Genomic DNA, 18449 nt, shown 5'->3' with positions numbered 1-18449 from the left:
CAGACTTAATAAACTTAGTATAAATCAATAGTACAAGCAAATATAATAAACCTTGTATTATATCTTATCGGGGAAATATATTTTTCTTCACTTTTGAGCCGCTTCTCCCTTCCGCCTCCTTAATTGATAATTTTCTGAGAAATACAGCTAACATCTGCCTTGATCAATACAAGGATTGCCAGTTCACTGAGGGATCAGGTATTAGTTGTCTATTGAAGTTTAGAGAGAGGAGCAGGGGGTATATGCAGAGAGAGAGACAGATTGGCAGATACACAATAATAGTTTTTTCTCATCCCAGAGCTGGATTCACAGACACACTGCTCAGTATAGCCACATGTCTACTTTATTCTTGATTGTAAACGGAAGAGAATAAATCATGTGTCTGTGTACTATGCAAAATATCATGGCAGCTTGTATCTATTCACTAGCTCAGAGACAGCCTGAAATGGCAGGTAAGTCAAGGTTTGGAAGCAGGACAATGCATCTGCTGTATAGATGAATTAGACACCTGGGAAACACAGCACTAGGGATATTTCCTACCATAGACATTCCTTTATGTAGTGTAAGAAAGCAGGAGGTAAGGTCTTGGATGGCAGATATGTGTCACGGAGGTGGCTAGCCTCGATAAGGTAAAGTCTGTAACAGTGACACTAGGTTAGTGAGAGAGTTTTGATTTGACTACATTTTGGGTCTGGGATTTAGGAGCAGCCAAAAGAGTCTGGGTGAATACGGTCGTTCACATAATCCAGCCCAGGGCTTACAGGCCTAATAACAGCAGCTGGGATAGCTCAGCAGTGTAGAGTTGTGCTGAAGCTGAACAGGAGTGTGTTTGTTGAATGCATATAAACTGCTGATGCTGCTAAGGCCTGAAATACTGAGATTGGTGAGGCTGCTATGTTTACCTTGTTTCATTGTACCTGAAGGAAGGCTGATTATGTGATTCACTTGTACTGGAGGAATTTTGTTTTTGTTTTGTAGCTGTAAGTTTATGATGTACAATAAACTTTATGCTTATTCGATATAAAAGCTCTGTGCCAATGTGTACCCAAGTGGCTACCAGAGATCTGAAACCCTACAGAGTGAGATTCATATTGTACAATCCCCCTCAAATTCAGTGGTTTTTGGGTTCTATATAGTGGGCCCTCATTTATCAAAACCATCTTATAGATTTTTTTTTTATATTCATGACTAGAACGCCATAAAATCATGTACTGTGAAGTTAATCTTAGTGATTATTTTGGTCTTCCACCCTTTTTATAGACAATAGGCATTAATCCCTTAATGACCAGCGATGCGCTTTTTAATTAATGGCGTTAGTTAATGGTAAATAAACCACAGCGCCGTTAATTAATGACGCTGTGGAAAAAGTGTATACCGCCCCTAAGAGAACATGATTCTGGTCGGTTTTTACCGACCCTCGGGTTGCGATCGCTGTTATTAACAGTATAACGGAGACCCCCCAAAAAAGCACAATTTGCCATTTAATTTCTCTGTCCTATGATATGATCGCACATCAGAGGACAGAGAAATAGGGTCCCCGATCACCCTCTGATACTTACCAGTGTCTCCCGGTGTCCCTGAGTCCCCCTGCTTCCCCCCACGGCCACAAGCTTCCGGTAAGAAAATGGCTGGCGCGCCCGCCGAGATCTGCCAGCCGGCACCCGGCAACAATAGGAAGATTTTTAATATTAGTTCATTTTGGTCACTGTGATAGACCCTATCACAGTGATCAAAATAAAAAAATAGTACATGAACCCCTCCTTTATCACCCCCCTTAGTTAGGGAAAAATAATAAAATAAAGAATACATACAGTATTTATTTCCATTTTCCCATTAGGGTTACAGTTTGGCTAAAGTGAGTTGGGCTGAAGTTAGGGTTAGGGTTGGGGCTAAAGTTAGGGTTAGAGTTGGGATAAGCGTTAGGATTAAGGTTAGGGATTAGGGTTGGGGTTAGGGTTGGGATTAGGATTGAAATTAGGGTTGGAATTAGTGTTGGGATTAGGGTTAGGGTTGGGATTAGGTTTTGGATTAGGGATAGGGTTGGGATTAGGGTTAGGGATGGGATTAGGGTTAGGTTGGTGGTTAGGGTTGGGATTAGGGTTAGGGGTGTGTTGGGATTAGAGTTGGGATTAGGGTTAAGGTTCTGATTAGGGGTATGGTTAGGGTTGGGATTAGGGTTAGAGGTGTGTTGGGGTTAGGGTTGGAGTTAGAATTGGGGGGTTTCCAATGTTTATGTACATCAGGGGGTCTCCAAACACGACATGGCCATTGATTCCAGCCAATTTTGCATTTAAAAAGTCAGATGGTGCTCCCTCCCTTCTGAGCTCTGCCGTGTGCCGAAACAGTGGTTTACCCCCACATATGTGGCATCAACATACTCAGGACAAATTGGACAACAACTTAAGAAAATATGTTATCCTTAGGAAAATAAAAAAATGGGGGGCTAAAAAATCATTTTTGTGGAAAAAATGTTATTTTCACGGCTCTACGTTATAAACTTCTAAGAAGCACTGGGGCGTTCAAAGTGCTCACTGCACATCTAAATAAGCTCCTTGGGGGGGTTCAGTTTCCAAAATAGCATCATTTGTGGGGGGTTTCTACTGTTTAGGCACATCAGGGGCTCTGCAAACGCAACATGAAACCCGCAGATCATTCTATCAAAGTCTGCATTCCAAAACAGTTCTCCTTCCCTTCCGAGCTCTGCCATGCGCCCAAACAGTTGTCCCCCCACATATGGGGTATCAGAGTACTCAGGACAAATTGCACAACAATTTTTATGGTCCAATTTCTCCTGTTACCCTGTGAAAGTAAAATTTTGGGGGTAAAAAGATCATTTTTGTGGAAAAAATATGATTTTTTTTATTTTCACGGCTCTACGTTATAAACTTGGAGGGTCTAGTTTCCAAATTGGGGTCAATTGTGGGGGGGTTTCTACTGTTTAGGTACATCAGAGGCTCTGCAAACGCAACATGACCATTCCATCAAAGTCTGCATTTTAAAACGTCACTACTTCCCTTCCGAGCCCCGACATGTGCCCAGACAGTGGTCCCCCCACATATGGGGTATCGGTGTACTGAGGGCAAACTGGACAACAACATTTGTGGTCCAATTTCTCCTGTTACCCTTGTGAAAATAAAGAATTGTAGGCTAAAAAAATCATTTTTGAGGAAAAGAAAAAAGATTTTTTTATTTTCACGGCTCTGCATTATAAACTTCTGTGAAGCACTTGGGGGTTCAAAGTGCTCACCACACATCTAGATAAGTTCCTTAAGGGGTCTAGTTTCCAAAATGGTGTCACTTGTGGGGGTTTCCACTGTTTAGGCACACAGGGGCTCTCCAAACACGACATGGTGTCCGATCTCAATTCCAGCCAATTCTGCATTGAAAAAGTCAAACGGTTCTCCTTGCCTTCCGAGCTCTGCCGTGCGCCCAAACAGTGGTTTACCCCCACATATGTGGTATTGGCGTACTCAGGACAAATTGCAAAACAACTTTAGTGGTCTAATTTCTCCTATTATCCTTGTAAACATAAAAAATTTGGGGGGAATAGATAATTTTTGTGGAAAAAATAAGATTTTTTATTTTCACGGCTCTACATTATAAACTTCTGTGACGCACATGGGGGTTCAAAGTGCTCACCACACATCTAGATAAGTTCCTTAAGGGGTCCAGTTTCCAAAATGATGTCACTTGTTGGGGGTTTCCACTGTTTAGGCACATCAGGGGCTCTCCAACGCGACATTGCGTCCAATCTCAATTCCAGCCAATTCTACATTGAAAAAGTCAAACGGCACTCCTTCTCTTCCAAGCTCTGCCGTGCGCCCAAACAGTGGTTTACCCCCACATATGGGGTATCGGCGTATTCAGGACAAATTGCACAACAAATTTTGTGGTTCGTTTTCTCTTTTACACTTGTGAAAATAAAAAGGACTGGGTCTGAAGTAAAATGTTTGTAAAAAATAAGTTAAATGTTAATTTTTTTTCCCTTCCACATTGCTTCAGTTCCTTTGAAGCACCTGAAGAGTTAATAAACTTCTTGAATGTGGTTTTGAGTACCTTGAGGGGTGCAGTTTTTAGAATGGTGTAACTTTTGGGTATTTTCTGTTATGTACACCCCTCAAAGTGACTTTAAATGTGAGATAGTCCCTAAAAAAATAGATTTGTAAATTTTGTTCTAAAAATGAGAAATCGCTGGTTAACTTTAACTTAACCCTTATAACTTCCTAACAAAAAAAAATTTTTGTTTCCAAAATTATGCTGTTGTAAACATGTGGGAAATGTTATATATTAACTTTTTTGTATACAGAAAGGGTGGAGGGCACCATCCATATAAAGAATCATATAAGAGATTGGGGGGGGGGGGAGGTTCAACCCAAGCTTGACAAAAAAGTACAGTAAACAAGAAAAGAGAAACAGCGTCAAGCTATGTAATGGGGACCACCACTAATATAACAAAAATATAATTTTATTTGTCAACCAAAAAAACACACAAACACTAACAATAAAAACATTTAAAACCTCAACTACAATGAGTCCTGGGTACCAACAAAGGAACCACCACCCCTGGACATGGTGAATAGAATCAATGTACAGATAATAAATACACTATGCAAAATACAATTATATAGCATATGTGGTAATGGATCCAACTAGTGCACAAATATGTAAATCTCAAAACACTTGTAGAAGCATGGCACAGCTCGCTTATAACAGGAATGTACATATGAGAAAGATACTGATATAATCAAAAATTGCCAAGGTTGCAAGATGCCATGAAAACCCCCGGCATGTATACCAAATATTACTAGGTCTATAGCCTGGATACATGCACCTGGAGATCAGAAAACTGCGTCAAGTGAGACACATATAATCATGCTGTGAGAACATAACCATTACCACCTAATACCAGAGGTCCAGGGGGCAGGAGGCATGATTATATGTGTCTCACTTGACGCAGTTTTCTGATCTCCAGGTGCATGTATCCAGGCTATAGACCTAGTAGTATTTGGTATACATGCCGGGGGTTTTCATGGCATCTTGCAACCTTGGCAATTTTTGATTATATCAGTATCTTTCTCATATGTACATTCCTGTTATAAGCGAGCTGTGCCATGCTTCTACAAGTGTTTGAGATTTACATATTTGTGCACTAGTTGTATCCATTACCACATATGCTATATAATTGTATTTTGCATAGTGTATTTATTATCTGTACATTGATTCTATTCACCATGTCCAGGGGTGGTGGTTCCTTTGTTGGTACCCAGGACTCATTGTAGTTGAGGTTTTAAATGTTTTTATTGTTAGTGTTTGTGTGTTTTTTTGGTTGACAAATAAAATTATATTTTTGTTATATTAGTGGTGGTCCCCATTACATAGCTTGACGCTGTTTCTCTTTTCTTGTATATTAACTTTTTTGTGTGACATATCTCTCTGATTTAAGCGCATAAAAGTTCAAAGTATGAAAATGTCAACATTTTTAATTTTTTTGCCATATTTCCATTTTTTTAAATAAATAAACGCAGGTAATATCAAATAAATTTTACCACTAACATGAAGTACAATATGTCACGAAAAAAGTCTCAGAATCACCGGGATCCGTTAAAATGTTCCAGAGTTATAACTTCATAAAGTGACAGTGGTCAGGATTGTAAAAATTGGCCTGGTCATTAGGCTGCAAATTGGCTCCATTACTAAGTGGTTAATCTGATGCTACAGATAAAGTCTAATTAGGGTGTTGTTTACCAAAAGAGAAAGGCGTAGTCTGTTATTCATAAATATAACTAATCAACCTCTTTAAAGCCAAATGTATAAAGCGGAAAGAAGCTTTGTCTGCACTCCAAGGTCATCCAGTTCACTTCTGATGTCACAACGATGACTGGTGTAATTACGCTGAATGGCATGTCAGAAAATGTAATTATACAGTATATTGAGTTTGTTTCCTTTTATTTTTGGATCTAAAGTATATGTCAGGTTCCTGTAGTCGATAATTAGCATAATACATTTCTATGGTCAGGATATTTTCCTTCACAGTGTTCACTACACAGAGCCATTAAAGGCCCCTTCACATTAAGCGACGCTGCAGCGATACCGACAACGATCCGGATCGCTGCAGCGTCGCTGTTTGGTCGCTGGAGAGCTGTCACACAGACCGCTCTCCAGCGACCAACGATGCCGGTAACCAGGGTAAACATCGGGTAACTAAGCGCAGGGCCGCGCTTAGTAACCCGATGTTTACCATGCTAAAAGTAAAAACAAACAAACACTAGATACTTACCTACAGCCGTCTGTCCTCCAGCGCTGCGCTCTGCTTCTCTGCACTCCTCCTGTACTGGCTGTGAGCCGGAAAGCAGAGCGGTGACGTCACCGCTCTGCTTTCCGGCTCACAGCCAGTACAGGAGGAGTGCAGAGAAGCAGAGCGCAGCGCTGGAGGACAGACGGCTGTAGATAAGTATGTAGTGTTTGTTTTTTTTACTTTTAGCATGGTAACCAGGGTAAACATCGGGTTACTAAGCGCGGCCCTGCGCTTAGTTACCCGATGTTTACCCTGGTTACCAGTGAAGACATCGCTGGATCGGTGTCACACACGCCGATCCAGCGATGTCAGCAGGAGTCCAGCGACGAAATAAAGTTCTGGACTTTATTCAGCGACCAACGATCTCCCAGCAGGGGCCTGATCGTTGGTCGCTGTCACACATAACGATTTCATTAACGATATCGTTGCTACGTCACAAATAGCAACGATATCGTTAACAATATCGTTATGTGTGAAGGTACCTTAAGATTAAAGCTATACAAACCCCCATCATAAATCTATATTATATCATATACAGTGACATGTAAAAGTTTGAGCACCCCTGGTGAAAATTTCTATTATTCTGAACCTTAAAGCAAGTTGAAAATTAAATGAACTCTAAAAGGTCTAAAGTTAAACATGACCGATTTCTTTTGTATTTTAGGCAAAAAAAAATATTGTAATTTTTTTTACATTTTAAAGATTATAAAAAGGAAAATGGGCAAATGGAAAAGTTTATGCACCCTTGGAGAGTTGTGTACTCAGATAATTTTGACCATGGTTTCAGGCCTTAATTAGCCTGTTAGGGTTATGGCTTGTTCACTATCATCATTCGAGAAGGCCAAGTGATTTCCAAGCTTTATAAAAACCCAGCCTCCTCTAACCTTGTGCCAATAAACAGCAGCCTCTAAGCAGCATCGTAGCACTCTGAAAATGAAAATGGTGGAGGCCCACAAAGCAGGAGAAGCCTATAAGATAGGATAGCAATGCATTTTTAAGTAGTCCTTGTAGTCCATCAATATCTGATCGATAGGGATGTAACACCTGGTAACCTTACTGATCAGTGTTGCTGGTGGCTGCCAGATGTTCTCAGAATGAATAGATATTAGATCAAATGAATAGTGGGTGGATCCAATTGTAGACACTATAGTTTAGATAGATCTGCTGTGTTCCGGCAGCATGCGAGAACTTACGACCATTACCGGTAACTTCTGAGCAACAGAGGTGTGTGCTGTCGCAACCCCACTTAGGAGATATTGATGGCTTATCCTAACAGTAGGCCATAAATGAACAAGTATGTGCTTATGTATTATCATGTATGGTATTAATGGGGAATTTGAGTATGGTACTTAAATGGGTTGTCCACTACTTGGACAGCCCGGTCTCAATCAGCATGTTTGCCCCCAGTAAAATAACAAACAACACCTATACGTACCTCCAGTGCCGGCACTGTTCCAGTGGTATCAGCACATGCTCTCTCTGGGCTCGTGTCGCATTGTTATGTCACGCAACCCCTGTGCCCAATAAGCGCTGACTTCACTCTCCCCGCCTCCTGACGAACCAGACATGAAGAGGAAGAGAGCGGCATGCTGATTTAGAAGGGGTTGTCCAAGAAGTGGACAATCTTCTTAAAATTAAGTTCTGTAACAGCATGTCCATGTTACTGTCCACGTTTTGATAAGGTGGTATCAACAGTTTTTCCATGTCTAGATATGGTAGCTAAGAATGGCTGAGGTTCTTCTCCAGCTGAGGCTATTTTTTGTGTTTCTTCTACAGAAAGCAGAAATAAAGCAATGTATCATAGCCTCACGAATGGTTTGTGTTATGTGTTTACAGGTGAAACAGATAATGGAAGAGGCTGTCACGAGGAAATTTGTTCATGAAGACAGCAGTCACATAATTGCGCTGTGTGGTAAGAAGTGAACAGCTTGAATGTCAACATTACATTATTAATAGTTATCTTCGTAAAGAAGTGATATCCTGCATGCTATTTAACCCTTGTCTTGAGCAGTATTGTGGTTGACGTGAGAAGATGTATAATTGTTTAATGCTGTCACTCCTTTCTTGCTTTATTCGTCTTTTTACAAATATTTAAGATGTATTTCTCTAGGATCTAGAACTGGAGATCTGAACTCTTATATTTTTCCATAACCTATTTTTATTAGCTATTTTATAAGAGTACATAACAGGAAAAAAAAAGATAAACGATAAACATATGCTTTCCGAGAAATGTACAGAACAATCTTGTGCATGACATATATATCAGCATCTTACAGATGTCAGACGACCCATTAGTGGCTCCGTATGAATCATGGTAAATGTGTCCAACCAGAAGGTGCAATCTATCAGGCAAATTAACTAAAAGCAAAGAAGTATAGGCTGGAGAGAAAAGTATTGGGAAAAAGATAACACACGAAACATAGAAGGCAAATATTAAAGAATGAAGAAAAGGAGAAAACAGATATAAAGTGCGAAGGGGGAAATGAGGGGCCCTTGAGAGTAAAGATCAGCATAAAGAACATTGGCTCCTATGGTAGTCGGCCAAGAAGAAATATTGTAGCCCTGCTTTAAAGGATCTTTCTTGATCTTTAGACATAAGTGACTCCATATGCTTGAAATGATCCATCTCGACAATCCACTCACCAGTTTCTTGGACTGATTGCGCAGACAGCAGTAAGGAAATGTCTTAGAAGCCATTACTTGATAATAGATATGGCTCCGGGAAGTAGTGACTAGAGAGCAATCTGACTTGAGCCAGACACCTGCAAGTTGATGTTTAAAAACAGTATGGTAAGAAGGCTGTAAGACTGAGGAGGACCATCCACCAAGTACAAAGCATCATGACAACCTTTGTGTTGTAATGCCAGTATAGTGTTGATGTTTGTCCCTATCAAGGATCTTTAGGTAACTCACTCATCTTTTCTGGATTTGTTTTTAATTCTTCTTCTGGACTAGACAAGCCATTGGCACTTTTTTTCCTTACAGTAAAGATTTTTTTGCCAGTCTGTGTCAGGCTGATTTTTTCTTCATGTTTCCCATGACCCTACAAATGCAGGTGTTTGGTCTGCCAACATATTTAATAATGGGCCTCATAGTAGACGCACTGAATGGGTCGTGATGGTAGGTTGGGACAGGATTGACTCATGTTTGTGAGACTTGGATGCCCTCAGGCGGAGTCTAATTTGAGAAACGCTTTCATCTAATTGTATTGAAACTATAAGATCTTCTTCTCTGGTCAGGTCTCCAGAGTCACCAAGCATGAGATGGCATAACATAGTGCTGCTGGGGGCTTTCAATGCTAAGAAGATATCTTTACCCACTGTAAAATTAAATGCCAAGTTGTCAAACAAGAGGCCCATCAGACCAGTCAATAGAGACAACCCCATCTTGGTGACATCTTATCACTTTTATATTATAGTATACCAAAGCCTAATTCACGCCCAAAACTCCTTAGTCTGATGTATCCCCCTACCCCAGCTCTAAACTTTGCACTTTCATTAGCATTCTATCCCCTAATTCATGCACAGAACATCCCAACTTACCAAGGACTAGGTACCATCTTCCATAGCTGCTCCCCCTATTAGATAAAGTGTCCTTCCCATGTTATTTCCCAGGACCCTATGTGAATTATAGGTCTGTTAATACTTTAGTCACTGGATGTTATGTTATTAATTGGTAGATGCAGACTGGATGACATCACTGATAACGAAAGGTAATTCAAAGAGAAAAATCATTTAAGTAATACACTATAAGTTATGTACAATCACAGGCATTGGGAATTCTTACCCTGTCCTACAAAGACCATTGAGTAACCCTACAAAGCTCTGCTAATGGTTATGATTTTTAATTAAGCAACTTCCAGAAACAAACCTTCACACATACTCTGCTGCCCCTGACCTCCCCTCGTAATTCCCTTAGCAGACTCTTTGATCATGCCATCATCTCCTTCTGTTCTACCTTCTATTGCTTACCAGATACATCACCCACTCGCGAAGGATCGAGCTGCTTTCTAATTCCCTTACCTCTTGTATCAGCCCCTATATTATTACAGCTTGTAAGCTACTATGGTCAGTTTTCATTCTTTTTACCTTTTGACTGTTTCTATGTGCTTATTCCAAAATGTTTCATTATTTAAAGCAATATAAAATGATAATACTGATACTAGGTTCATGGTAATTCAGCACCATGGACAGCTCATAGGCTATCCATATTTAGTGATCTATGTCTCTTTCACACATCCACTAACTCATTTCTGCTCTACTTTACACACATAATACCATTTCCAAGCCTTTTGGAATAATCGTTTTTTGAAATCACACATAAGCTGGGTGGAGGATTGTATAGGACAATATTGTCCTGCCACTGCTATCTTTCTGATCTGATTTTATAGGGGTCAAATAACTATAGTTTATCCTTGCAGCTTATATAATTAGCAAAAGTTTTATAAAAAAAAATTACTACTAAATTGATGATTTTTAGGTAATTTATATTAGCAATATATTGATTGATTTCTGGGTTTTTGCCCCTCATTAGTGCAATGCAGGACATCTGATTTGGCTGTGTGATTCCATTAGTGGTTTCATTACTGCTGTAGAAACAAAGGTTATTAACCATTGGGCAACAAATGACTCTGTTACCCACTGAGTGTTGGAATTAAAATATAACATGCATATACTTGATCAATAAAAGCATTTGGTAAACCCTTCATACATGGTTCAATTATGAATTTAATCAAGATAATATGTTTAATCATATTCTTATTGGAGCTACATGCAAAGTAATGAAGTAATAAAGTAATAAACCTAGATTCTGTATGCAGCCTAGGGCGATGAATGACAAGGTCCACCATTGAGGGGCCGAGACACTGTGCGTGGTAAATCAGAGGGGCAGAATTCCTATTACAGTAGTCTGTCTTTTGTGAGATTCATAATCACTACATGAAACAAGGGTACAGAGGGTAGCAGATTCCTGAATCAGAGTGACAGAAATGGAAGCACTACGTGGCGAGTGTATTGTCTTCTCCCTCTGATCTCTTCCGCTTGCTAATCCGTCTTTCATATCCTAATTAATATGACTCAGGCAATGCTTTTAGCAGCACAGTACATTGTGTACCTGCATCTTAGCCTCTACGACAAAGGTCTAATCAGCATGAAAACAAGACACAAGATGGTACTTCATAAGGGAGTGAAAAAAGACTAACGATAATTTTTTTTTTAGACCACTTTTCAATGTGGACAATGAACAGATGTGTTCTGGTTCATTCCCTCATTACCTGTTGCAATTTTCTGGATGAATATAGAACCACAATGTTTATTTTACATTATTTTCAGGACAATACCTTCCAGGCAGATGTATTCTTGAAGTATGTGGTTTTCTCATAATATACGCTATCAGCGCTGCAATCGATAATCTAGAAAGTGACATTACGTTAATGGGGAGTTCTGGAGCATCCCAGGGATTTTGTACTACTTTATATATAAACCCTATCCTGGTATTACACTTTGTCACTTCTTATTTAAATTATAAAGCCTTTTGGCTAATGTATTATTGCATTTAAAGCTAGGACTACAGGAAATTGTGGTGGCACAACATTAAGCCCTTTTCTCATCATTGTGTACTTTTACGTCATGGTGGGTGTATGGAGCAGGCTCAGGAGCTAAGCCCGCACCACAAAAGGCAGATTCCAGCTGTATTACACAGTCTGAATTTGCCTTAACCAGCAGCAACTGGAGCTAGCTCCGATCACTGCTGTGAACCAATTAAATGCTGCTGTCAGTCACTAACAAAGGCATATAAACAGTGCAGTTCTGCCTGGGCATCTATGGTGGACACCCATAAACTTTCCCCCATGACACAATCGCAGGATATCAATGTGTTGCCATTGCAGCTAAGTGCTTGCAGAGGCCCTATTTGCTTCTTAGGAGACTTTCATTAGGGCTACTTAAATATTGCATTATATAGTACAAGAGATTAAATGATCACAGGCTCAAGTCCCCTGAATGCTTGGTTCCCATTGCGTTAATGGGAACGCGCTAACGGACAGCGTTGCACGGCGAAATTAACGCCGTGCAATGCGTCCGTTAGCACGCCCATTCACGGCAATGGGAACGCGCAGCACTAGCGCGTGCCATGTTTGGCACGCGCTAGCGACGCGCCGGTGTTTCCTGGCGCGCCGCGGACGCTGCTTGCAGCGTCCGAGGCGCGCCCGCGGTCCGTTCCCCGCTCTCGCAGATCAGGGATCTGCGAGAGCGGGGACGTTACCGCGACCCCGGGACGCGGCCACATTAAAAACATTGCGTTAGCGCAACCCGCTAGCGCTAAACGGGTTGCACTAACGCAATGTGACCCTAGCCTAAAAAGAAAATCCAATTCACTCCTCTTGTTTTCCACAGTTAAGAATAAAAAAAACATTTTATAAATGTAAAAAAAAAATTAAAAAAATTTGGTATAGCCGTGTCCATGAAAGTCCGATTTGTGAAATTATAACATTGTTTTACCTTTAAGACACCTATCCATTACTAATCATATAGTTATCTGCTAAATAAAGACACAGCCAGAATAAAGTCCTTTATTAGAAATAAAACAAAACACAGTTTTCTATTTTTATTTAAAAATAACACACACAGTTATACTCACCTAATGCCTAATTCCACTGAATCCCTCATCTCCTGTAAGAAAATAATTTAAAAAAAAACAACAACAATATCCCTCACCTCTTCATCATTCTGTCCCACGCCGTAATCCATGTCTAGAGATAAATAGTTTTCAACCTGTATGGTGCCAAGATGCGACCATCCAGGCTGAGAACCACTGGTGAATGAGCTGCTGTGAGCGCAGCCTCAGTGACAAGAGGTTACCTCCGGTCACTGAGGCTATGTTCCCAGCCGTGCTGAACTGCGGTGACCTCAGCACCATGGGAAAAAGTCACTGACTTCACCGCAGTTCAAGCTCAGTGACTTCACCGCAGATCACGATGAGAAATTCTCACGGTGGTCTGCAGTGAAGACACTGAGCTTGAACTGCGGTGACCTCATCACTGACTTTTTCCCACGGTGCTGAGGTCACAGCAGTTCAGCATAGCTGGGAATGCAGCCTCAGTGATCAGAGGTAACTTGTTTTTTTTTTTTTTTTTTTCTCACAGGAGATGAGGGATTCAGTGGTATTAGGCGTTAGGTGAGTATAACTGTGTTTGATATTTTTTAAATAAAAAAGGAAAAGTATGTTTAGTTTTATTTCTAATAAAGGACTTTATTCTTCAGTAAAACAATAACACTGGCGCTCACCCAACCACTATCAGTCCTCTGCTGCTGGAATCAATTAGGGTGGTGCCCCCCTGTGTCAATATAAACCAGTACAAACAATAGATACCGCGCTAGAGGAAACTGCAAACAAATACCACCTGCGTGAAATCTCTGGTGAAGAGGGATCCACCAGGACCCTAACTGTATAGCTGATGGCAGAAGAATCACGGGAACGGCACCGCATGCACGCCTAGTCAATACGTCCACTACCCCACACTCACACAAGTAGCGTTAAAATACCGGTGTCCCTCCGCTTACCTTGTCATAGAGAGATGCTGCTGAGTGTGGACCCGTGCTGCGGAGACCTCCACCCGCCCGGTCAGTGCCCCTGGGGCTATGATGCAGTATGTATCAAGAGGCGGGGTGCGGTATAGGGAAGCTCCGGCCGGTAGCGTTCCCGGAATACCGCGTGTAACAAAAAAGATGGCCAATAGGCTCCTCCTACCTAGTGACGTCACCTGTGGTACGGAGCGCTAGATCGCTCAAACACAGGGGGGGGCTGGAAACAGCCAACGCGTTTCGAAGAGTGAACCTCTTCTTCCTCAGGGTTACCGTTCCCCTGGCTCACCATAACTTATATAGTGTCCTGCCATCTATACACCCCGCCCCCACCTGATTAACCCCAGGTTTTCCGGCACATATGCAGCAATCCCCATTGATCTCCTAAGTGCTATTTACATGCCCTTGAACTGCTTCAGGGCACAGTGTATACTTGGATCTATTTTAATATAGTATAACTAGATGGCAGCCCGATTCTAAAGAATCGGGAGTCTAGAATCCATATATACTTTATTTATTCAAATGTAAGAATAATACAATTAATAAATAATAGTAAGAAAGAACAAAAATAATAGGCAGTATATGGAGAAAACACCAAACAAAAGTTCAAAATTGGTGTGAAAATGTCACTGAACCACTTCACAACTAAATATATATAGTTTTGGTAAATGGTATTATCATTTTTTTTACGAAATTCGGCAGGAGCTTGAAGAGCAACGTCACTGGGCCCGCCTCCACGCAGTAGCAGGCGGCAACCAATCAGACACTGGACACTTGACGTCACTTATCTCCGGACATTAGCTCCGGACATTAGCTCCGGACAGGAAGTTGGCACAAATTGCAGGAAGTAGTATTCTAGGCAATTATATATTAGATATGATGTGATGGGACAGGCAAATGAATCTAAAACATGTAGATATAGTAAACCAATAAATAAATGGGTAGATTGCTCCACCTATGTGTACCTACGTTTAAAAACATAATTTATTTGAAAATCTCTAAAATAGTGTATGTGTTAAAAATACAAATATATATATATATATATATATATATATATATATAACCCATGACCTAAATATAATAGAAATTAAGAATAAGAATTAAAAATTAAGAAACCCTCGATGATGTACAACAATAGGCTCATTATACTAATAGCTGTCTACTAAAATATCTATACAAGAATATCTCGAGATTCATTTAAAAATCTTTAATAAAACCTCATAGAAGGAAAAAAAGGGGGGGAGGGAAAGACATCTTTAAAAAGCGTCATGTTAATACACCCCTCTACAACTGCCTGTTTTGAGGTATTCCGCCTCATCTACTTAGGCAGGCTAACTGGTATACCTCAGAACGCGAATAGTTCCAACTCCTGGTTCAGTCCCTTAGGGGCAAAGCTGTCCAGGGTAAATATCCATTGCGTCTCTGCCCTGGACATGCTTTTAATATAGTCACCACCCCTCGGGTTCTGGTGGACTCGTTGGATCCCAGTAAAGAATATTCCCCTAGTTGATTTATTGTGCTTCGTTAAAAAGTGCCGCGACAGGGGGTGTCCCAAATGGCCCTTCTGGATATTTTTAAAATGTTCCTTCACCCGAGTCATGAGGCACCCCTTCGTGCGTCCCACATACACCTTATCGCACGGGCAGCGGATCACATAGATGACCCCCGTAGAGAAGCATGAGATCTTATCCCTTATAACGAATTCCTTCTTCCCACTTGCATCTTTAAATGTGGTTTGTATTTCTTTTTTAAAATTAGTATTTATGCAATTAAAGCAGCTACCGCATGGTGTAAAACCGGCATTTGGTTGCACAGGCGTTTTTGGTCCCATAATTCGTGGCCAATCTGGCGGTAGGGGCTATAATATGGCCTAAAGACTGGGCTTTTTTGTATATAAATCTTGGGGTTTTTGGTAAATATTCCCCTACCGTTTTATCCCCTTGTAGAACTACCCAATGTTTGGTTATAATTCTCCTAAATTGCCTATGCCCTGCATGGAACTGTGATATGAGAGGAAGTAGACCAATTTGCTCCCTGACGTTTTTTTCAGTAGTAGTCGCTTTTGCAGGGTATACCAGCTCTTTTCTTGGTACATGTTCCATGTCATGTCTAGCTTGATCTACCACATCTTGCGGATATCCTTTCTCTAAAAACTGCTGTGACAAGAATTCCGCCTCTATACGGTAGTCCTCTTCTTTAGTACAGTTGCGTTTGATTCGTGTAAATTGGCTCTTGGGAATATTTGTGAGCCACACGGGGAGGTGGCAACTCGTAATGTGGATGTAACTATTTGCATCTACCTCTTTGCGGTAGCACTTCGTGCATAGTTGGTTATCTTCTATGTAAATGTTCAGGTCCAAAAAATTTACTTTCATAGTACTTATGGTTGGGGTGAACTCCAAACCAAAGTCATTTACATTTAATCCGGATACAAACGCTTCCAAGTCGTATTGTGATCCTTCCCAGACAAATAGCACATCATCGATAAATCGACACCAAAGTACCAAATTTTCATGAAGTTTTCCTGCTATAAAAATTTCTTGATACATAGGACTTTATTCTTGCTATTTCCTTATTTACCAGATATTTGTAGGATTAGTAATGGATAGGTGTCTTATAGACGCCTCTCCATTAGTAAGCCATGGGCTTGACAATACAAAAGGTGACATCAACCCCACAAATATGAATCCCACTTGCCACTGCTACAGGGCAATTGGGAAGGGCCGTGCGGATGCCGGGTTGCTACTTTTAGGCTGGGGAGGGCCAATATTCATGGCCCTTTACCAGCCTGAGAATACCAGCCCCCAGCTGTCTGTTTTAGCAAGGCTGGTTGTCAACAATGGGAGGGACCCCACACCATTTTTTAAATTATTGAAATAATTAAAAAATACTACATGGGGACCACCTCTATTCCTGATAACCAAACTTACTGTAGCTAACAGCTGTGGGTTTTGCCTGGCTGGTTATCAAAAATACAGGGGAACCCACGCCTTTTTAAAAAAATGTATTTATTTACAGTGCAGGAGTCGGTTGATGAATACTCCCATCAGCCGATCCTGCTATCACTGTTATTAGCGGCAGCAGGCGTTGGCTTATGGCAGCTGTAGTCCCATCAGCTGTCACCAGTGACCGAAGGTGAACTTTTCTAACTCCGATCACAGCTCTCACGCTTTTGACAACGTGGGAACCACGGCTGTCTGACTGTGAGGGATGATTTCCCCACCGATCAGAAGTGGTGTTTTCCGCGCTATCATGCAAGTGACAGTGCAACAAACACTCGGTGTTTAGGCAGCCAATCACAGTAATGCCACAGCAAAGATGGTGCTGGTATTACTGTGATTGGCAAGCAAGCTCAGCAGGTTTGGTTTTTTATGTCTCACTCTAATATACCGAAGCGAATAGCAAATTACTTGCCGAGTAACAAATATTGCCGAATATATTCGGTCATCATTAGATATAAGCAAGATGAACTGTGGTGCTGAGAAGCAAGCAAACAATTGGGGTGCAGGCAAGTCACATAATGTATCATATAATCTCTTAATCCATAGTGTACCCTGCCTACTGGAGCTTTTTCAGATCAATTTACAGGAAATTTGCAATTCATAAAAATACCTGTGTCCTATAACCAGGCCACATGATATTAAGTTATGTTCTTGCATAATCCAGTTTTTGACATTTTATTGAGAAAACTAGTATAATATACACACAGACATCATTCTTATCATTTTACAGCATGGATGACAGGTAAAATAGACCAATTAGGATCAATCATGATTTGTTATGATCTGTGTGATAGATCTGTTATGATGGGTTTGTCAAAATATAAAGCTCTGTTCTCACTTATGTTGCATGGTGTGCTATTCTAAACAATAAAAAAGTGAAAAAATATAAGTCAATAAGAGTTACAATACTGATCCTATTAGGCTATTAGTTCCTGTACCCAAATGCAACATCTGTACTAGTGCCATCAGGGCCGGCATTGGGGGAGAGTAAATTGGCAATTGCCCAGGATCCCCATTCCCAAAGGGGGCTCCTTGCTACTCTGTATGTCTCTCTCTCCCCATCAGTGACTGGTCAGAAGTTGAGAGGAAGGATCTGGGCTCATAGTACAGCACTCAGGGCAGGAAGCAGCCTGCAGTCCTGTTTGTGTTATTTTCTCCTTCTCTGTATGATGTGTGACCTCTGCACATAACTAGAGGACCTGGAAAAATCTAAAAAGGAGGTTAGTTGTATGTGTACAATATATACTGCATATGTACACACACATGAACATATACATTTGTGTGAAAAAGTGTTTGCCCACTTCCTGATTTCCTATTCTTTTGCATGTTTGTCACAATTAAATGTTTCAGATCACCAAACAAATTTAAATATTAGACAAAGATAACACAAGTAAACACAAAAATGCACGTTTTAAATGAAGGTCTTTATTATTAAGGGAAAAAGAAATCCAAACCCACAGGGCCCTGTGTGAAAAAGTGATTAATCCCCCTCCCCCTTATAACATAAATTAACTGTGGTTTATCACATTTTTTGGGAAGCTGAGTTCAAATTCCCTAGCCACACCCAGGCCT

The 18449-nt window shown here is 40.8% G+C and overlaps 1 protein-coding gene across 2 annotated transcripts in view; it reads left to right on the top strand.

Moving 5' to 3' along the window:
• SGSM2 (small G protein signaling modulator 2) overlaps positions 1 to 18449 on the top strand; it is a 464929-nt gene that overhangs the window by 176179 nt on the left and 270301 nt on the right. For both annotated transcript variants that reach the window (XM_069761288.1, XM_069761289.1), the window contains exon 2: positions 8132 to 8207. In XM_069761288.1, the coding sequence (XP_069617389.1) occupies positions 8132 to 8207 (76 nt within the window). The remainder of the gene's footprint in view (positions 1 to 8131; positions 8208 to 18449) is intronic.

Source organism: Ranitomeya imitator, chromosome 3 (assembly GCF_032444005.1).
Source record: "Ranitomeya imitator isolate aRanImi1 chromosome 3, aRanImi1.pri, whole genome shotgun sequence".
NCBI classification, from domain to species: Eukaryota; Metazoa; Chordata; class Amphibia; order Anura; family Dendrobatidae; genus Ranitomeya; species Ranitomeya imitator.
This window is presented reverse-complemented; position numbering and strand designations above follow the sequence as displayed.